The sequence below is a fragment of the Trematomus bernacchii genome, unplaced genomic scaffold (genome assembly GCF_902827165.1).
Source record: "Trematomus bernacchii unplaced genomic scaffold, fTreBer1.1, whole genome shotgun sequence".
NCBI classification, from domain to species: Eukaryota; Metazoa; Chordata; class Actinopteri; order Perciformes; family Nototheniidae; genus Trematomus; species Trematomus bernacchii.
The window spans coordinates 1,778,084-1,801,075 of NW_022987739.1; the positions used below are offsets into that span (position 1 = coordinate 1,778,084).

General features: G+C 39.2%; 1 protein-coding gene across 3 annotated transcripts in view; it reads left to right on the forward strand.

The window, feature by feature from the left end:
* The first annotated feature begins 212 nt into the window (after positions 1-212).
* Positions 213-22,992, forward strand: part of LOC117495380 (guanine nucleotide-binding protein subunit alpha-11) — a 47,790-nt gene continuing 25,010 nt past the window's right edge. The window contains exon 1 of one of the 3 annotated variants that reach the window (XM_034146595.1): positions 213-1,533. In XM_034146595.1, coding sequence (XP_034002486.1) covers positions 1,398-1,533 — 136 coding nt within the window. In that variant the 5' untranslated portion in view covers positions 213-1,397. Of the gene's footprint in view, positions 1,534-21,620; positions 21,634-22,992 lie in introns of those variants that run through there. The other 2 variants (XM_034146597.1, XM_034146598.1) reach the window with 2 other exon arrangements.

Below are 22,992 nucleotides of genomic sequence, written 5' to 3' on the forward strand. Positions count from 1 at the left end.
TCTATCAACTATTATATTTTTAAGATGAGGGCTGTGCAGAAATGTGAGCCGTTCTTTATGGATCAAATGTGTTTCTGAGTCAGTGCATTTCTTCTTGTGAATGTGGATGTTACCATGAATAAACTGCTGTGCCCCTCTCCCCTGGATGTCTCTGACAGATGGGCGTTGCCCGTGCAGCCTAATGTCAGTTGCTTTCGCCGACACGCCTCCGAAAGGAAGACTTCCTCTCAAGCAAACTTGGGAAGTTAACCATGCAGCAAAGTCCCGCCTTAAACGCCAACACACGCTGTTCTCATTGGCTCTCACCCTTGTCAATCACTTATATCCCAAGCGACGTCAGCAGCAGGCAACTACACCACACCGGGGCTGAGGAGTGGGAGACGAAGAGCAATCAGCACCACCAGGAAAAAAAAAAATACCAGGAGCGATAAAAAAAAATGTACGGACTACAAGGGAACATCTGACTGTCAGTGTTGGAGCATTTTGAAGGCGACGTTTTTCCCTATCTTGATACATGAAGGTCTTCTGTCAGGCTGAGCTTTCTGGTTTTTCGCCAGTTGGCTGCAATTCCAGGGATGGCTAGCTAAGCTAACCTAGCTAGCTAACAATTAGCCTGCCCATTTAGCTTCCACTGGTCACTGGGTGCAACAGGATAACTGCTCTGAACGTGATACTAAAGCATTGTTCTTCAGCTGGATTGACACAATAGCTATCAATCGTCGAGTGCTAGAGACAACAGGGATATAGTTTCTGTGTGTTCCGTAGATGGACAGTTTTACGGTGCGCTCATTGTCGCTACGCGGGCGTACAGTGATGGTTTCGGGGCGGCTAGCCTTCTACTCGGCCGGGCGACCAGCGGAGGGATTGTACAAATGTGGCAGCCTGTAGTGTCCCACTGTCTCTGGGACCGAAGTCTGTAGTTTTGAAATAAAATACTGCTTATATATTTTGGATGAGTGTTAGATTTGCTGGCTAAGGATTATAAAAGTATTTGTACGTTGAAAATTAATCAACTTGTTAGCTTGGTCCTTAGCTTACGAGCTACTTTCCCAAACTAAATCCAGCTGTTTGTTTTTTTGGGAAAGTGCATCAAGTATTTTTCACACCTGTGAAGACCCATCTGATATGTTTGCAGACATGTTGCATTGCATATTTTCTGTGATCAGCTGTCAGCTCCTGTAACCTGAGGATTGGCACGAGACTTTGACTAAGCTGTCAAAAATATTTTGACACTTGACAGCAGTTTTTACCCTGAAGAAAGGAAGGCCGGATTCTGCAGCAAGCTCCATTATCAGCGTTTTGGATAATACTTGTTGAGTGTCGGACATATTTTTGATATTTGCTGTTAGGTGTAACCCGGCGCCCCTTGTCAGACGGGCTTTTCAGCTCATGCGGTGATGACTTTAGACTCCATGATGGCTTGTTGCCTGAGTGAAGAGGCGAAGGAGTCCAAACGAATCAACGCTGAGATCGAGAAACAACTCCGGCGAGACAAGAGGGATGCGAGGAGGGAGCTGAAGCTGCTTCTGCTGGGTAAGCCTGCATGATTTAAAGGGTTTCACACACTCCATCTCTACCTCTTTTATATACACACACACACACAGAGCAGATCATGCCTGAGCTATTGATTTGAATTGCATTGTAAAGGTTTTGCATGTAAAACTGTGCACCCACAATTACACAAACCAGATTACTGTAGTCACCACAGGATTTGTGTGTAATGTGATATGCAAATCGAGATTCAAATGCGTTTCCGGTCTAGTAGCTTGTCGTGGAAGAGAAGCTATTCAACCTGGAATCATATATAGAAATACATTAGATAGATTTGAGTAATTGCATTATAGCACAAGTTTTTTCTTTTTTTCCTTAGTTTAAAAAAATAAATAGATTCAAATAAGGTGTTTCAATTTCTTGACAGTTTCTATCTGAGCTATCACTTTCCTTTACACACTTAGTCAGTAGTACATATCCACATTAATGATGATAATTGATTCAAATCTCAGTGTGTTAATAGCAACAACAGTCAACCTTAATTAAATGATGTTATCAAAATATTGAGATATTTGATTTTCTAAATGTTTTCCATATATACTCACACTTTCACACACTAAGACTTATTGAGTTGTGTTCATTTTTGTCGTTAAATATTTCCTGAGTCCATTTAAATGCTTTTTTCTTGCTGAATAACTTACTTCCAGGAACACGAGCACATCTCTGGTAAACACAAGATTTGAAGTGCTGCTTTTGCATAATTATTGATGGAGAGACTCTGTGTTACAGATCTGTTCATTTAACTAATTAGTCAACAAATTGTGTCATTGTTGGTCCACTATACATCTCCTTTTCTTTATCACATGAAAGTCACTAACATAATTTTGTTTCTATAAAACTACCATCTCGGTCTAAGAAGGAAAAAACACAGGAAACGTTTGGAAACATTTCCCTAGCTATTGGTTGTGTTGGAGCTTGTGTTGCAGTCTGCTTCCTTTTTGTATACCTCTAAAGCTTTAGTAAAAGCTCTTTGACTGCCTGGTTGATGAAAAGCTAATAAGGAAGACAAGTTAAACGCCACTTACTGAGGCAGGGAAATGTCTCCACTTCCTGGTGACTATTTACCTACATGTAGCTCTGTGGATTTGTGTGTACATTTGCCTTCATGCTTGTCTCTTTATGTTTTTTGCAGGTGTTATTTTGGCTATGGTTTGATTTTGCTTCCAGTCACAGGGGAACAAAAGACACTACTGCGTTACAAAGGTTTTTTTCTGTTGAAGCCTCATTATCATCATAAAACTCTTCTATTTAAAGTCAAATAAATCAATAAGGTTATCCTCTGTTAAATTGTTTTAAGTCGGCATTTTACTTATTCTCAACAACATATTATCAAGAGGTTTTTTTTTCTGAGTAAACCTTCTTACATCCAGCTGTCAACAGTTCCTTCATATTCCTGTAGTGATCTTCCTCATAACCGTAGTTTTATCTGCCTGTAAAACATGGCTTAAATAATGAAAAAAATAGTTGGTTTTTAATTAAGACAGTTACAAGAGAGACTGCACTCTCCTGGTGTCTGGTCTAGAAAAGGCTTCTCTGAGGTGGCCCACTTTGGGAATTAACCTTCCTCCTGAGAATATGCTGCTCATTTCTATCCTTAATGACTGTAGCTGTGGCATTGTGCGTTTGTATGTTATGTTTTATTGATGGAGAAAGCTGTTATTTTGTATTTTCCACACTACTGTTAAGCCAAAGTTTAGTGTAACTAACCTTCACTTGAACTAGGAAAGATTCAGTGTCAGTCGGTTACTCTGTGGTTTGTTGTCGCAAGTGACTGAACTCACACTTTCTAGTTTAAGGTGCTCTCACTCATAAAGGCAACAGCACTTAAAAGAATCACAGCTCATAAGAAATAACTGTTCTTGATAAGGCTGCACGATATATCGTTTCAGAATTGACATATCAATGCACAATAGTCACATACCAGAGTTTCCGATTTAATTACAACAATTAAATCCATTCACCATTCATGTCTTTATAGCCGATGACATTTGATTAAATTGTTAACTAAAGCACAATATCTTTTATCTAGCCTTTTTAAATGTGTGTCACCAAACTGTTGGCTGTAACTTTGATTGTAGCTTTCAAAATGTAAGGCTAATTATCCATACAGGGCTAAGGGGAAACAAAAGTTTAACAAATCCTGAGTGTAAAGGGTTAATGGGGCCTTTTGATTAGGGATTATTTCATACTTCTTCAGCCTGACCAATAAATGACTGTTTAGGCCTATATTGATATTTGAAATTGTACAAAATCTGATGCCATTTCTATAGAGTGGCGAAGTCACGCCCACTTACTTCCGGGTAATGGGACCTTATTTCGGAAAAATTATGCATTGAAGTCAATGGGGAGAGAAAACGTATCTTTCGATCCCGTTTGAATTGTGCCATGAATTACACATATGATGTTTGTCAATCTTAAAAAATAATTTCCATGTCAAAAAAGTCACAGTTTGTTGTAAAACTGTTGAAATATAAGACTATGAAAAATACGTAACTAGAAAGACTACAAATCCCAGAGTCGCGTAAGTGATGTCACAATTGTTTTCCTCCACCATTCAGATACCTAAGATCAGCGCAATATAGATATAATCTATCTATATGGCGCTGGCTAAGATAAGATAACTTTAACAAGATGCCTGTGTGCTTAGTACCAGGTTGTTATTATACCAGCAATGGGTCTTGCTCGTTCTTTTGCTTCCCGTCTGATGAAACGACCAGGAGTGGCTTGATCAAGTTAGCTACCTAGCTAGTAGCTAGCACGTTAGTTAGCATTACAGCCTTGTCATTTTTATTAGCCTTAACATGAAGTAACCCAACATGTTAAACAGTAAGAGTAGTAGTCATATTTCGTGAACCCTTTGAATAGTACTGTCACCGGTGTGATCATTCTATAATACACCATTTAAGCCCGGGGGAGAAATGCTAACGCTAACGTTAGCATCGGCGATCTTCTCTACTTCATGCTATCTGCACAAATGGTTGACATTAAACATTAAAACGACCAGGCAGTTCAGAGAGAATCAAAGGAAGGCAGGCAGGCAGCTTTGCATGACATTCTTCAGGACGTGTTTCTTTGTGGTGATAGTGAGGGTAGTCAATCGTTGTGTTGACAAGACAGTAGTGACGGCCATCTTGGTGACGTGTGTTGTTGACCAGAGATGTAGTTAATTGAGCGTTTCACACAAACAAATGTGTTACTTCACAGTTTTACGACACATTTTATTTTTTTTGACTTGCAAAATTATCTTTTAAATTGACAAACATCATATGTGTAATTCGTGGCACAATTCAAACGGGATCGAAAGATAATCTTTCTCTCTCCATTGACTTCAATACATAATTTTTCCGAAATAAGGTCCCATGGAGGTCCACCGGAAGGGGAGGGACTTCGCCACTCAATTGGTTGGACTAGATACTACTATCATATTTGACTGGTGAACGAGTCAGAATGGGTTATAAATGTAGCTAATACCAGTTTCTGTCACCAAATTCTCAGTAAGTCATCGTCAGTTAGTGGACCAGATAAAGCTAAGCTATGTAACTAATATAAAATAAGAAATGTCAAGCTACTGGAATTTGTTGTTAAATGACATCCCAGTGGACTGAATGCTACGTGATACTAAAGCTGGTAAAACATATTGAAGGAAGTCCTGGGTGGAAACGCACCAAAGGCTTTTGATTATTCATTTGCCCAACATATTGCAACTCATTAATTAGAAATAAAAAAAGTATTGTTGGTGAAGAGACGTATTGTTTATGTCCTCATTTTCCTGCTCACAGATGAGCTACTGGGATAGGGACTCATGCCCCTTTCACATCAACGCGGTTCCAGGGCCGGTTCGGAGCTGGAGCTTGAAAAGCACCGTTTTTTCCTGTTCACACCGCAGCAGAGCCACCTCTAAGCTCCGAAATCCGGTTCGTTTCAAGCACCAAAAAGTTGTCGGTCTAGAAAGCAAGCACCGCATATGTCAAGCTTACGTCTGAGGCGGGGACAGGGGCATCAGTTTTAATGTTATACCATAGTAATTAATGCTGCAAAGCTGGGTATTTTGAGCTTGGCGCATGCAGAGGCTAACAACAGCTAGCTATAACGCCATCGAATAGGACGTATATTTACCTTCTTTCTCCTACGGAATCGTCGTTGATGATGATGATTGTAAAGAACTATTGAATGTAACGATTGTAAAGTCGTCCCATTTCTTCCATTTCGTTTCGACGGAGCAAAACCAAAACGAGTAGCGCTTCAATACAATCGGTCATTGTTGTTGTTGTCGATGTGAGGGGGTTCCGCGCGGTTTGGCTTTATGAAGCAGGCACGCAAACGGTTACGTCATGACGCAAACGATGACGCAATGACGCAGCACCAGTCGGGCTCTGAGCGGTGTGAACAGAGCGGGAGCTGAACCGAAGAACCGGTTCTGAACCAGAAAAGCTCTAGCACGAAGCTAGAACGGGAAAAGCCTTGGTGTGAAAGGGGCATCAGTGTAAGAGATTTGGAGGACATCCTTTTTCTGTCTCTGCAACTAAAACATATTTGATTGAAAAAGCTAAAACACAAACTGCAGGAGTTGTTAGGAGCTTGAGGTTGGAAGTCTGCTGTCACTACTTACGGTTATGTGGAAAGGATCTCTGCTGTATGTAGCTACAGTCTGAGTTATAGGGCACTCTGGTTGTCTCACTTCATTTGGATCCTATTATGGACCTCTTTGATTCTTTTTATAGACACATAGTGTAGCTTTTTATTATGTGTTTGGCTCCATATCAGGTCTTCAGTCTGTTCCCTACAGTGGATGGTGACTGCTTAAAGTCAATGTTGATTTATACATTTCTTGAAAAATTATCAGGAAAAAAAACCAAAGAAAGTTCTGGTGATTTTAATTAAAGGTCACCTATTATGCAAAATCCACTTGTTCATGTCTTTTCTACATCAACATGTGTCCCCTCTGTGTAAAGAGATTCTGAAAGTTTCAGGAAAAAAGATTCTCTCTTTTTTTGTCCTGATCCATTTATATAAAAACCTGTCTGAAAATGAGCTGATCAGATTTTGGCCACTTTGTGATGTCGTCATGATGTTTTGGCTTGTGTCACCATTAGCCAACCAAGGTAACCCCCCCCATCAGAACCTCTTTTACCCCCTTTTCCGTCCCTGCTAGAGAGCAGGTACTTTCGTGGGAGAAAAAGGTTCCTATGTCTGATTGGCTGGGCGGAATGCAAACCACGCCCCGTAAAACAACCAAAACGTTTTGTGAAGCCTAAAGCCGAACTAAAGAGATCTCATGAACTAAGTTCTCATGAACCTTTGTGGGAAAAGTACTGTGTTGTGAAAGCGCCTATTGTGTTCTTTGTAACCAAATATCTCTGAGGGGCGTGGGGAGTAGCTCCTTATTTTCATCTAAAGTAACAGACAGAGAATCAGCACTTTTGGAACAGGGCTGAAACAGAGGGGATTATGGGATGCTGCAATGATCTGTTTGGTATTTGGAGCCAAACACTTCAGAGACATGTTCAGTATATATCTCAGACTTATAATATATAATATTGATAAAAGACTGTATAATAGTGGACCTTTAAATTATCATAGTGTGAAATAGGAATAGGCATTTCAAGCAAAAATAATATTTGATTATTACAAGGAACTCTTGGATCTTTCCTGAGGAGAACTGTTTATATAGCCGACACATTTTACTATGTTGATAGAGGGATACTTTAGATTAGATTGTTGGAATAGTGTTAAGACTTCCCAAGACAGTTTTGGTGATTCATTTTCTTTCTTTTTTTTCGTTTGAATGAAGTGTGGGCCGATCTGTACGTGCCACACACGGTTGGCTGGCACCTGGTTGAAAGGTTCTTGTCTGCCACTGTAAAAACAAGGACAATTATTTAACTTTATGACAAGATAGTCTTACAATCTATTGGAGAATTTGACAGTTTAAAAAAAACGTGACCCATCCCTACTTTGGAATACTTGCAACCTAAAAAGGCATTCCCTGTTTAGTTGGATGTTTAAAGCGCAGGCATTGGTTCCAGCTGTTTATCGGCAGTAAGATGGCTTTCCTCGGTCGTTTGGTTAACTACTAGTGCATGGTAGACGTGCAGAAAAGGTCTGAGCAGTGCTCTTCCTTCTGCTCTGTCTAATGAAAGTCACAAGTAATTAAATGTGTACAGCTGGAGCTCAGGGAGCCTGCAGTAACAACAGCAGTTTGTGAGCTGTCCTCAGGAAAAAGGACCTTTTTTATAAATGTGGTAATGACTGTTCGGAAATTGGCAAATGCACTCTTAAGTGAACAGGGGATTTGATGAGTTATTGTTTATTATCAAGGGTTTAACAGCCATTAGAAATGTTCTGTTTCCCCCATCTTCAATTTGAGCAGTTTCGTTAAAAAAATCCTTGTTTTATAAATAAATGTCTATGTTTTTCAGATACATTTTTTTCAAACTATTTCCATAAAACCCCCCAAGCAATAAGGGTTATTTTTTTTAATAATTGAGGATAATGTAATAACATAAAAGTATGTCATAAGAATACAAAGGTATCTTATTTTATTGAGAAAAAACCAAGTCCTAAAAAGAAAAGTACGTGTTGAACATTGAGACATTGTGCAAACAGAGACTGGAGACTGTTCACTGTTTACTGAAGGTTTAGACATCCATATGGTTGAAAAAAAACTTGCAAGTCCTGTACTCCTGTAGTACTGCAAAAATGCTATGTATTTGTTCATCTTCTGCAGAGGTGTGTACATCTTTTACAACCCAAGGCAGCTCAGGAACATTTGATTTGTTTCCTACATGAAACAACAGAAATTCTCACTTATTACATTTTTATAAAACCTTAATATGAAAGGTTTTTTAAAACTCAGAACCACAATAGTTTGACCTTTTTAGATCTACTTTTGTCGTCACCTTTTCAAATAAATGAAGCCTTTCTGGGTATAAAATGTTCAGTTAAGCCAGATTCATACCCACGACATCAGGAGCACGTTCTGTACACCTGAACGATCCGAAGCCCTGGGCAGCGCAGGATATTTACCTGAACTTATCATTGAAATGGGAGTCCGGATGCTACACACACACACACACACACACACACACACACACTGAGCACACACTTCATCTGTCAATGTGCCCACCGCTCAAACAGGTCTGCAGTATCTGGGTTAACGAGTGTTTGTTTTTTGGCAACACCCAAGGATGTCTCATGCATGGAGCCTACCTACGCCTATTATGGTTTCTCTTAGTAAGTCTCTCCGTTAACCACGCTGATAAGCCCTGTTGGCCGTATTTATTTGGATCCTTGTTAGCTGCTGCCAAGGTAACGGCAGACATGGCGGAGTTTGGTAGAGAAAATACAGGAAGCCAACATGAGCAACCCACACACAGAGTATGACATTACCCAAAGAGAATTGTATGCACAGTGGCATTATGGGACATCATAGAGCTTCTCTGTGGTACCCTTACCTAGCTTTCCTCATATGCACAATAGCATCTCTGAAGGCAGTTGGCAGATGCCTCCCTGTATCCTCACTCCTACACCTGTGTGTCTAACAGCGCGGACTGACTCCCAGCCAAGGTTAATAATGCGAATTTTCACCCACGTGAGCGTATTTCCCAGAAATCTCAGATTGCTAGGCTCGTGCAGACTGACCGGGCGCTGTGGTGTGTGTGTGTGTCTGTGCCAACTAAATGCCAGTTATTTGAGCCAAATGCATATTGGTTTATTACCAGCCAGGAGAAGACTGGTAATCGAGAACTGGATACCAACTAGAACATGTTCCTAAATTCCCCTTCCAAATAAATATCTAAAGGTTTTATTGATAACAATTTTATGTAGACTAATAATAAAAGAAATACACCCACAAATCCCTTTTTAGAACGGTGAAAAACAAAATAATTTCTTGTCCTGAACATTTTTATGACTATATATATATATATATATATATATATATATATATATATATATATATATATATATATATAGTTTGGTGGAATTTTTGGTTTACCTCTGTGCAGCGTTTCCGCCAGGGGGGGCGTAATTTGAGAGAAGATCGAGAGTTTTTATTGCTTGAAATTACGAAAAGGACGAGGACATCCCTCTGTTGGAGGGGCAAAGGAGTCTGGTGGGATTCTTTTAAAATACAAAATGTTGAGTTATTTAGAAACAATTAACACTTATAGTTTCATTTCATGTTACATAAGAATAGATCATATTTGTTAAGTGTTATTATGGGAGAATTACTATTCTTGTGGTACTGCTGCCTTATTAGGCCCATATTGAGCAGAGCATATTAAGACCAAAACTCATGTACAACAACTTCCTTACTTGCAATAAATAAGCACTAATTAGAGGGTTATTGAGGAAAAACTCTCAACTAATGGCTTATTACTTATAGAATATGGTCATGTAGAATAAGGCATTAATAAGTGTTTTATAATGACTAATAAAGAGCCAATATACTGCTAATATGCATGTTAATTAACAACTAGTTGATGATTAATTTGTGTACCTTAGGGCTGCACGATATATCGTGTCGTGACGATAATCGCAATATGTGCATGCGCGATATTCACATCGCAGGACGTGCGATTAATCTTTTTTTTTTTTTTTACTTTTTTTTTAGGACGTGCGATATTAAGTAGGCAAATTAACTCAAACACGTCATGTTACAATTATTTTGCTGCTTGCTACAAAAGGAAAACTCGTGCGGCTCATGTCAGGGGTACTTTAGTGAGTGACATGCAGGCTCTGCATGCACAGCAAACCACCAATCACAATCAAATATCCAAAGCAAGCGGACCCGGTGATTATAGGTAAAAACACTGAATAAAGTAGTTTCATGTGTTTCTCCAGGGCAGTTCGGCGCTGCTAACCGAGCTAGCTCAGCTTGTTGCTCTGATAACTTAAGATCCAGACGTCCGTGACTAAAATCCTTCATCCGGTTAAATATAGTTAGAAAAATACCAATTGTATAGTACTAAAGTTCAAGAAAGGATAGTTTGCGGAAAACAACTGTCTTTTCTTCAATTCCTGTATTTTTTTCATATCGCAATATATATCGCAGGGGAAAAATATATATCGCAATATCAGTTTTTTCCAATATCATGCAGCCCTAGTGTACCTTAATATAAAGTGTTACCTTATATTCTTCTTGAACACATTTTGAATGCCCTATTGTTATTAGCTGCTGACATATAAGAAGAACTTGTTTTGCCAGTATGCCTGCACCTTAGAGGCACCTCAACCATTTCTCTCAGAGGTAAACTGTATGTCTGAGCTTCTGTACCCTGTAGTTTCACAGTGTGGTACGAAGGCAGGACAGGTAGGTGTTCGTCGTTCTGAACTGCTTGTCTGGCTGCTCTGTTGGTTCTGCAAACTGATGTTGACACACCCAGACTTTCTGCAGTTATGTGGCAGTCAGACCTGTGAAAAAGTGCTTCTGTGTCACCATCTGTCAGGCTCGTTATTAAACTCACCTATGGTCCGTCTTATCGCTAAATGTCTTGACTTATGTCAAATGTATGGAAGAGGGTTATGACACTAAGACAAAAGTTTATTATGTTCAAGTACAGTTATTAAAAGGCTGAATTGTTGAAGTTGTAGCACATTCTGAGTACTTGTTTACATATGAAAATTCAATAGATCTCAAAACCTAAGAAATGTATTGTTTACATAGTAACACATCAACGACTGGCAAGTTCCAAACTAAGTCTTGGACCCATAACAAGGAAGTGAAGTTGAAGTAGGATCACTTTGAGTTGAGGGATTTTAAACTGAAGGAAAACGTCGTTCCAGTGGGAAGTATTGCTGTTTCAAGTCGGAAAGCATTTTGATTAAATGGAATCCAAAATATTGAAGATGATTAAATTCACGTTCACATTCTTATTAGAAGAAAAAGCATCTACGGAATTTTCTCAAACTGGATTAGAGATCCCATGATTCCTGCCCCCTCTTTTCTTTCTCTCAGCAAATATCCAGACATGCTCTTGGCAGCGACTTAAGCAAATATTGAAGACATACAAATATAAAAAATACAATAACAAATGTTTTATGTGAACAAGAAACAAAAATGTGGAATACAAATATATAAACTGAAAATATGACCAGTATATCTGAAAAAATAAGTACAGCATATCAGAATGAAACCAGATGTGTTATGCAGTTTTAATATGAGGGAGAGTATCGTAAAATCATATATATATTTACAATGTATGTTAGTGTAACGTTTAGTGTCTATAGGAGGAGAGAAGAGAAGTACATCATATTCAAATCAGCACCAAAAAGGCTCTGGTCCCACTTCTCCCGGATCCTTCATTAATAAACATATGTTTAAGTAGCTAGATGAAAATGTAAATGCTGTGGCATGGATGGTTACTTGGCAGATGTCTAGTAGTAACCTGAGGCCTGTACTACGAATCCAGTTCAACATACCCTGGATATGTTTGAGTTACCCGGCTTAACTAACCCAAAACAAACGCGATCTCGCTAAGCGGTCCTACGACCAGGGCTCTCGGCTAACTTCTTTCACCATCCTCCCGGAACCGTCCCGAAATACAATCTAAGCCGTCCCGAAATTAATGTGGACCGTCCCGAATTTAAAATATTAGTTTTTCTACATTATCATTAGTTAAAATCATTCAAAGTGACCTTTAACATAAATAAAACATCATACAAATCATTAGATGATAATTCATCAACCTTTTTAATTGAGTAAATCAGTCAAACACATAAACAAAGGCCAAATATATTTAAAAAAAACACACAAGCGAGAAAGTTACTCTAATATTGAATCCAATCAAGTTCTATCCAATTATCAAAAACATCCAACACTCTGTCCTGAAGACAGAAGACAGAACCCAGAGTAACCACTAACCAGGATGACAGTCTGTAACACAGTCAGGAGACCTTTACAAACTGCCCCGCCCCCTCGCACACAGACGGGGGAGAGAGCTCTCTCGTCTGGATTGGAAAGATCGAAAATACATCATAGACGCATTTTGTAGACTTATTGCATATTAGAAACGGAGTTGGCGAAACTAAAACTGCGATATAATGTTCATGTAGCAATAATACATGACATATATGTTTTAAATGTCTCCACTACCGATAAAAAGTCAGATAACGTCGGAGCTTAACGCTACCACTGTCTTTAATAATTCCGGCCCGGGGCCCGTTTAATACCGGGGCTCGGTACCCATCCCTACATGGGGAGAGACGCAGCATATTGCTAAGGACTAAATACGATGGAGAGTTCTCATCTCAGCCTTATTACCCATAGGGGATGAAGAGGAGTTAATAAATAAAGAGGCCGGCGCTCCAGGGTTAGGTTCTGCTGTGCGTTTTCGTGATGTAACGTAAACAATTGCAGAATTCCTCCACGGGATGCCATTGTCATTGTACATCACTCAACGCGAAATACACACACACTCAGTACATAGCTAGACCCACTAGTGTGTGTGTGTGTGTGTGTGTGTGTGTGTGTGTGTGTGTGTGTGTGTGTGTGTGTGTGTGTGTGTGTGTGTGTGTGTGTGTGTGTGTGTGTGTGTGTGTGTGTGTGTGTGTGTGTGTGTGTGTGTGTGTGTGTGTGTGTGTGTGTGTGTGTGTGTGTGTGTGTGTGTGTGTGTGTGTGTGTGTGTGTGTGTGTGTGTGTGTGTGTGTGTGTGTGTGTGTTGTGTGTGTGTGTGTGTGTGTGTGTGTGTGTGTGTGTGTGTGTGTGTGTGTGTGTGTGTGTGTGTGTGTGTGTGTGTGTGTGTGTGTGTGTGTGTGTGTGTGTGTGTGTGTGTCGGTTTGCTAAATGTTTTGTGTGTTTATGTTGACAAGGAGGTTTAATAACTGTGTGCTACACAAAACGTGCAGTCAGTTTCATTTTCATCGCCGTTCGTACTGTAGTAGAGTTATCAGGGTATTTTTATTTTAACTCTCGTCCCAAATTCGTCCCAAGATTATTTTTTATCCTCCCCGACCCTATTTTTTTCGGCCCCGGGACGACGGGACGTCCTTAAGCTCGAGCCCTGCCTACGACGCTGGTTATCAACTCGGTAACTCAAGCCAGGGTTTCTCTGTCCGGCTGTGCGCGTTCACATGAAAGGGGCGGGGTTAGCAACATATGGACAAGCGTACTGTCAGCGCAGCTTCATACTTCCTGAATGAAAAGTCAACTATAATATTAGACAAATATGAAGAAGTTAAACTTCAAACATCCATGACTTAAACACTTTATCCAGGATAAAAGCCACATAGTTGCACCTGCAAGGTGAATACAGCTGGTAAAGAAAAAGTGTTTGAATGCGTACATTAACAGGTTTATGATATCACTGCCCCGTCCAAGACACAATCTGACTTTAATTACATTTGACTCGAGTGTTTCGTCAACTTAATGTGTTGCTTAAAATAATACTTCTGCATACAGTATGTGACACTGTAAGTGTTGCACGGCCAGATACGGCTCAAGAAGCTGACTCAGATAAGGAAATATATGATACATTATGATGTGATATGAATGATAATGGGACACATCGACGTCTGCACTCACAGTGCCGCGGACTGTACGTAATGTTACTTTGATCCGGTTACTTATGTTGTGGCTTATATTTAAGTAAGCTTTCTTAACGCTAATGTTATATTAGTCAGATTGCTCTGAAGATGGGAGGTGATATTCTATTAATTTTCACGTTCACACAGTCAGTTGTTTTAGGAGAGGGTTTTTATTCTATTTTAAGGCAAATTCAAGTTTTTTGTAATGCTAAAAGATGTCCCAGAGGCAGTATGTTTTAATGATGTAGAACACATTTTTTTGGTCTTTTGTATTATTTTGCTTCTGCAACTGGCATGAGGCAAATAATTGATAACAACAACCCAGAGAAATGGACTGAAAATGAGCAAGAAAATACAAGAGCTGTGCAATAAATGTGGCATGTGAGGCATGCACAGCTGGGACTGAATACATTAGCATTTTACTGTCTAAATCCATCCGGGCACTCTTTATAACAAAATGCTATCTAATGCAACAAAACCACACACTACCAATTGCAAAAGTGATTATCATCTTTATTCCGAGTAGAGTTGAATCAATTGGTCGATTAATTCATTAGGTGATCAGTAGAAATTAGTTTTTCCTAAATGAAAAATGCCCAAGATTGTGTTGTTTCCTCTTCTTAAGACTTAGTGTGTGGATAGTAGTTGATTTCAATGATGATAAACTGAATACCCTAATCCAAAACAAGACAGTTGAAGACCTTTCCTTAAACTGATTATTTTCTGACTTTATAGACCAATGATTAATTGGTAAATCCAAAAGATAATTGTCGGATTGATAAAAAATAGTGGTTAGTTTCAGCCATAGTTTCAAAGTTGTTGTAAAAATAGTATATTGCTCTTATTACATACATGCTTTGTATACCAGTCTGACGTTTTTTTTAACCGCCACCCTATAACGAAATATCTTTGAATCTACAGGTTTTGTAAGATATCACGCCTTTTTACTTTAAGAATTGCATAAGGCTGTTAACAAATACAGTGCGTCAATACTCTCCACCATTTTGCTAATGCTATGTACCTATTTATCTTCTTTAATATGTCCCATGTTGTCTCTGCAGCTTTACATATAGGAGGAGGATTGCTGAGGGTTAAGGGCATCGCGTGACAGAAACAGTGACATGGGAAACTAATATGAAACAATTCTGTCTCTTCTCACACATACACACACACACCACACACACACACCCTCTTCTCAAGCAAATATGAGTTACTGTATCCATAGCAGCTGTACACTGAAACATCTGCCAATATTGTAATACTTGCAGCCAGTCCGTGCACTGACAGTAAAGTTGGGCAAACTGTGTTTTATGTCTCTGTTAGCTTTTCAATAAAACTGTTTTAGGAGAAAACCTTTATGTCTCTGTTAGCTTTTCAATAAAACTGTTTTAGGAGAAAACCGTTGTGTTTCCACTTAATCTCAAGAACTGCAAGAGTTGACAAAAATATGCAGACGATTGATTCCCAGTAGTGGAAACTGGAAAGATTCTTTTTTATTTTTTAATGCCACAATGCTACAACACCTGTTCACTTTTTGAGCAAGGTTTTATAGAATTCTTTGTATTTTTTTGTTTTCTAATGACATACCTAATTTCCTTAAATGCTGATCTGTGACAAGTCAAAGGAAGAATAGTGTTATTGAGTTAAGAGACTTTGATGAATCTTGCGAAATAGCTCTGATGATACATATTGGTCCAACGCTTTGTTTGATTTGGCACCCATTTATATGTTTCAGTTTCGCTCCCCTCTCTCTCATGCTCTTTCTCTAAAACAAAACCTGTAGGAAAGTCTTCGTAATCAGCAATCCTTACATCATTGAAGAGCTATTCAGTTGACTTGATTTAAAGGAGCATACCAAAATAAAAAATACTGAAGTCCTGCAATCAAAGATGACTAACTAAATATAATTGTAGAAGAATTAAAAGCCATAGCATGTGTTGTAAAAAGGGTATTGAGTGGTCGCAAGGTTCATAATAAAATGCAGTCCATTTACCGTTACTGACATTGGCGTCTCAAGTTTTGAAAAGCCCAAAGCAATATAATTTCTTCTTTCTTTAACTTCCGGCAGACCAGGCACAGTTAGAGCTCTGCTCTCTTCTGCCAGCTAAAAAGAAAAAAGGCCTTTTTGTTTCTGCAAACAGAAATAATTAAGTGTTTGTTTGCAGAAAGGGCAGGGAAGATACTGTTGATCTTAATAAAAGTGGTATGTGACGTACTTAATGCTGTCCACTTGTGATCAGATCATAATTAAAAGTGAATGCCAGGACTAAACAGTGCCTTCATTGAGCGGTTCATGGATGACGTATTCTTGTAGGTAGATCCACAAGTTGCACTGGTTCCCATGCCAAAAAGCCAATGGGATGGGTAAAAATAACGTCTGTGGCAAACATATTCATGATACTTACAGCTTTTTCCAGCAGAATTATCTTCACATAAAGTGTAAACACCACTTTTGTAATTGGTAAAGCGTAAATGCAATCCCTAGAACTAGGGATGCTCCGATCGATCGGGCTCCGATCGATCGGTCACCGATCGAGATCTGCCCATACTCACTCTCTACCGATCGATCGGTGCTCTCTAAACATGCCGATCGCGAGGGCCGATCGCATGACGTAAAATACATGACACTTTTCTCTGTACGCGGCAAAACAAGCTCGCCAAAATGGCTTCACCGGTCTGGCATTATTTTAAGGTGTCCGAAAAAGACAGTAAAACAGCGGTATGCAACGTGTGTGTGAAGCAGAAATCCTGCAGCTCCACCCGCCAGAGTTCCCGTTAGAATATTTTTTTGCCGGTCAACATGTCCGTTAAAGTTGAAATCTTCCGGACAAAATTAGATAAGTGCCGGTTAAAGGTCTTCTTTGTTATTTATTGAGCTTTAAAACAAATTGATATGATTCGACATTAAACAAACTAATTATAGTAGATTAACTACATTATTCAAAAGTGTACAGTAATTTACAAAAACGCGGGAATAATAAACGGAGCGCTCTCTCCTTCTCCTGACAGCCCGTCAGTATCATGCAGCTCGCGGATCCAGTAATGAGTGACCCGACAGTAAAACTAAACATATCTATAACTAGTTTAGGTAGTTTGAGAGGTAATTAAAATAGCTACGTGTGATTTTCTAACCTGAAGTGTGTTTTGCTCTGCTCGCCGCTGCAGGGGATCATGCAGAGCTGCGTGTCGACTCGTCAGCAGCAGCCGATCTCTCTCTCCTGTCAGATTAGACTTTACTCGCATTTATGTCCATATCGATCAGATCTAGCTAGTTCTAGCTAATGATATGACTACCTGCTTGTTAAAAGACACCTAAACAATAAGCGTCGCTATGCAACCGGATGAGGCCACAAAGTATAGCGCAGCATTATGCATTTGTTTACATGCCCACCGGAACCCCGAGGCATTACCAACAGATCAACGCACAATCAACCCATACAGGACATCTCTTTCTCCACATTAAGTGTTAGACATTAGAATTGACAATTTTTGTCTGTCACATACTCTTTTGTCTGTCACATACTATTCTTGTCTGTCACATAAGTGGCGCAACTGATGCGGTATTGCGCTAAGGGAAAATTATTTTGACCGGACATTTTGACCGGAGAGATTTAGATTTGCCGGACTTCAGCATATTTTACCGGTCATTGTCCGGTAATTACCGGCTAACGGGAACTCTGCCACCCGCTGTGACGGACCGGTGAGCGGAGCAACACACACTAAGAGTTAGACCTAACACACTTAGCTATTTTATCTACCTCTGGAACAAGCTAAACTAGTTATAAATATGTTTATTCTTCACTGTCGGCCTCACACATTACTGGATCAGCGAGCTGCATGAGACGATACTGACGGGCTGTCAGGAGAGGGAGAGGGAGAGAGAGAGGGAGAGAGAGAGAGGGGGAGAGAGAGAGGGAGAGAGAGGAAAAGAGAGCGCTTGCTAATTTCTCCCGTGGTATTATCCAAAGTGAATGTAAACTTGAATAATATACATAATTTGAATGTAATAATTAAGTTGATTGTAGTTTGTGGAAGCTCCAGTGAATGAGCCCCATTAACTGAGTTTTAAACATCACTTTAAATGGAAGATTTAAAGTGATGTTTAAATCTTCCATTTAGGCCCCGCCCACTCGATCGGATCGGCGATCGGTATCGGCAGATACTGATTCCGGCGATCGGCGATCGGCCCCAAAATTGGCGATCGGAGCATCCCTACCTAGAACGTAAAATAGCTGTATGCAACGTGTGTGAAACAGAAATCCTGCAGCTCCACCCGCTGTGATGGACCGGTGAGCGGAGCAAAAACACTCACTAAGAGTTACGGACCGTCCACACAGCAGCGTTAAAAAATCTTGGAACGCTTCTGCCCATTCACTTTGAATGGGGTGACGTCACTTTGCCTCACTTTTCGCCGAACTGCATTGTGGGCAGCAGAGCGGAGATTTTCAGGATTTTCAGGATTCAAAGTTGAGCAATGTTCAACTTTTGAAGCTGAGGTGGAAGCGTCAGCCAATCAAATCCCGTGTATGCAAATCTGACAGTTCAAGCGCTAGCCAATCAAACCGCGTGTATGCTGGGAGAGACATACCGCAGGTCATTTCCTCATATTCCAAAAAATGGAGGAGAAATTAGCGGTAGGGAATCACCCGGTGCTTTATGACCAGTCCCTATTTACCTACCGGGATATAAACCGGAGGAGCCAGGCATGGAGGGAGGTGGCAGAGACAGTGGTAGGTTTTCGTCTGTTTTCATTTCATTTAATTTCAAACCTTATTTTTTTTTTTTGGGGAGTTTATATCCAGTTTACTTCGGGCTTTTTTGCTTCGTATGTCGGGGGCGGGAGATTCATGTGATTGGTTGTTGGTGCCTTGCTCGCAAAAAATCCCCAAGCTTCAGATACGCCCACCTCCAAGATTTTTTTAACGTTGCTGTGTGGACGGGCCGTTAGACCTAACACACTTAGCTATTTTATCTACCTCTGGAACAAGCTAAACTAGTTATAAATATGTTTATTCTTCACCGTCGGGTCACTCATTACTGGATTAGTGAGCTGCATGAGACGATACTGACCTGCTGTCAGGAGAGAGAGAGGGGGAGAGAGGAAAAGAGAGCGCTTCCGCTCATTTCTCCCGTGTTCTTATCCAAAGTTAATGTAAACTTGAATAATGTACTTAATTTGAATGTAATAATTATGTTGGCTGTTGTTTGTGGAAGCGCCAGTGAATGAGCCCCATTAACTGAGTTTTAAACATCACTTTAAATGGAAGATCCCCATAGGCCCCGCCCATTCGATCGGATCGGCGATCGGTATCGGCCGATACTGATTCCGGCGATCGGCTCCAAAATTGGCGATCGGAACATCCCTAAAAATGCATGATCTGTTTGGTATTTTGAGCAAAACACATCATGGACATCTTTTCATATATCCGAGACCCATAATATATGCCTAAAAATATCATAATAGGAGACCTTTAAGATCCTCAAAATGTTCCTGGAGAAGTTCCTGTGGGCGAAAAGAGCCACTAGACATTCGTTCAGTCATTCAGTTCCTGTACAGTCGGACAGGCCTTCTTGAGGAAACCTTTCCCCCACACTCAGCTTCCTGTTTGATGTGCTTGGGGAAGTTTTTAAGGAATCATTTACTTGGAGCTCCTTTCTCCTCCACTCTGTCACACTTTGCCCCTCCTCGGCTCTCTTCTGTTCTCTCCCTTTTAACATGGATGCCAGACTCTGCTTCAGGTTATTACTCTTCATGTAAACCACAGCTGAACTACCGTGACCGGCAGCTGACCCGACTCTATGAAACGGATCTCTTTCAATTTGAATGTTTTCCCCTGTTATTTGTGAGTTAATGGTTATTTAGCAGAATGACTAATACCCCGGTCAGTGCATGTTGCGGGCAGAGTGACTTGTTGCTCTTATGGTTAACGGCTGTGTGATTATCGGGCTTCTCCTCATCCTGCTCCCTCTGGCTTTGCTGTGTTGGGGATTTCAAAATGGCTCAAGGTCTCTGGTAAGCCTGTAAGGGACCCAGCGCCCTAATGTTGTGAAGCTTCTAGTCTTATAATATTGGTAATGAACACACAAAGTCATGGCGATCTGTCTTTCATGACTTTTGATGTCAAAATGTTGTCCAATGGTGACTTACATTTCTAAATGTATGTTGCTTAAAAACAGAACTCTACACAAAAGCTTAAGGGATTATCTAAAAGTTGGATGCTACAAAATCATAAGAAAAGGACCATTTTCAAATCCGACTTTTCTGTTTATCATGTTCATTTAATTTTTGGAAGCAAATTTGGAATTACGAATAATATTAGATTTCTTGAGCAGCCATATATTTAGGCTCTAGTGTTTTGGGAACTTGATACATACTAAAAAAGTTGGGATGTGTTGGCCTTTGCTGCTTTAAATTGAACCAATCTATATATGCCAACTTCATAAAATGTCAATACTGAGACACCCTTATGTACAGTATTTTGTTGAAACTAGTTGTTTCATGTAAATAACTATTAAAAGTTGTGTAGGGAGAAATGTTTGGCCATTTTATTGTTTTTAACATTGGCAAAAGACTACATGAAATACATGTCATACACAAAACTTTATGGCTGTACTCAAAATACCATATATATATATGGTATTTGAGTACAGCCATAAAGATATATATATATATATATATATATATATATATATATATATATATATGGTATTTGAGTACAGCCATAAAGTTTTGTGTATTTCATGTAGTCATTTGCCAATGTTAAAAACAATAAAATGTTTTTTGTATATATATATATATATATATATATATATATATATATATATATATATATATATATATATATATATATCTATATATATATATATATATATATATATATATATATATATATATATATATATATATATATATATAATATATATATATATATATATATATATATATATATATATATATATATATATAGCACAGCGTGTAAAGTAAGTACTCCAATGAAGTCTAATACAACATACCTAATGAAGGTTATCATGCTTAATTTCTTAAATCAACAATATGATTATTTTTGCGTCTGCAAATGTGTGGTTTTCTGCAGAAAGGGATTACTAATATTATGTTCACAAAACGTATTCAAAAGAAGGAAGACATAAGTTGATAACCTTTATTTGAGTATGATTTGTTACAGGCCTGTTATTACCGGACCTAAAACACCTACAGCTGAGTATATACATCTTTTAAAAAAGTGAATGTTATCTTGCTTAAAAAACACACATTCATACAGAATAAGATGCTTATAAGATTGAAATCTCCATGTCCGTTGCTTTTATAACTTTTGAATTCCCACAGGCGGATCCTGGCTGAGGATGTTGTGGGATTAAGAAATGTTTGACTGTGCTCTGTGGAGACGTACTGAAGCCAATCAGCTGGGCCTATCAGCTGGTGCTCTCTGCCATGTTTTTATGAGTCCACACTGGAGTTGCCATGGGAACTAGCATTACCCCTCAGGAGCAGCTCCGGCGAATGTACAGTAGCTTGTCCGTGAGAAATGCTTCTGCTGGGTTTTCCAGTCAGGCAGCGAGAACAATAGGATCTGTTGAATTAAGCTGATCATGCCTGCAAGACATGTTGATTTTTATTTACGCAGCTAAATAACATTCATAACACCCTGGCCTCTGGGCTTTACCATCCATACAGCATACTACACCTTCTGTCTTTTTCAATCTGTCACTTGCCTTGCTCCTGTGATTGTGTGTTTTTTAAGTACACATGAATACACACACACACAGACGTTCAATTACACAACAAGCTGATGCATCCATCCCCTGTTAACGCCCTTCATTTCTCTACTCAGAAAGTAGAGAGAATGCACTTTTTCTTTTCTTACTCCCTCACATCCCAGTATCCCCCTCCCTTCTCCTTCAGCTCTTTAGTCAATGAGAAAGTGAACTCTCCAGTGCTGTGTCTTGACAATCGCTATTTATGTCCCTCTCTGAAAGACGTACTGTGTCTGAAGGGGAAACTCCGCTGTTGGCTGAGCTGTGATCAGTGAGAGATCCTCCTTCACTGTGCACTGAACCGGGCTCTTCTGTTAGCGACAGTCAAACTTTACTCTCGTCTTCATGCATGATATTTGTGCTCCTCTGCCTCGGAAAGAGCAGCTGCACCTTATCACACAAATCAAATTATCTAATCAGCCATTACTGTCGTGCCCAGACAGTACGGCTGTAAACATTATCAGCATCACTGGTGTTTGTTTTTTTGTTGGGCTGCACAATCTAATCCAAATGTGATCAAAATTGCAATAGTTGGTTAAGGCAGCATTTGTAAAACATAGCAATAAAGATCACACCATAATGTTATTCCCTTAAATATTGCAAATTGTGTCACAATTGCAATATCAGTCAATAATAATAGTAAATGGTTGTATTTTTCAGATGGTGCCCAATCTTTAAGTTTATTTGTTTTTGTTTCCTTTTACCCATTTCACTGACTGACTTTCTGATCACCCTCAGCTGTACTTAATGGTGGGTGAGACGCATATTAAATAAACATTTTAACAAAGCATTCTCTTCATCAAAGTAAGAAGGAGATAGGGGTTTCTTTTCAAAAGGCATCGCAATGTAAACTTGCGTGAATAAAACGTCTTAAAACTCTATTGCAAGGTATTTTTTGAGTAGGTTGAAAAATATTTTTAAATGTAACTTATCATTTCTAAAATTATAGTACAGTTTGAACAATACAAAATTGTTTAAAATATTGTTTTTAATTCTGCAAGCAATTTGTCGATATGTAATATACATATATATGTATATATATATATAACTTGCAAATATCCCTTAATATATCAAACATTGCTAACTTAAATCAAACAAGTTTGTACATTATATGTTTATACATGTGCTTTATACATTTAAACA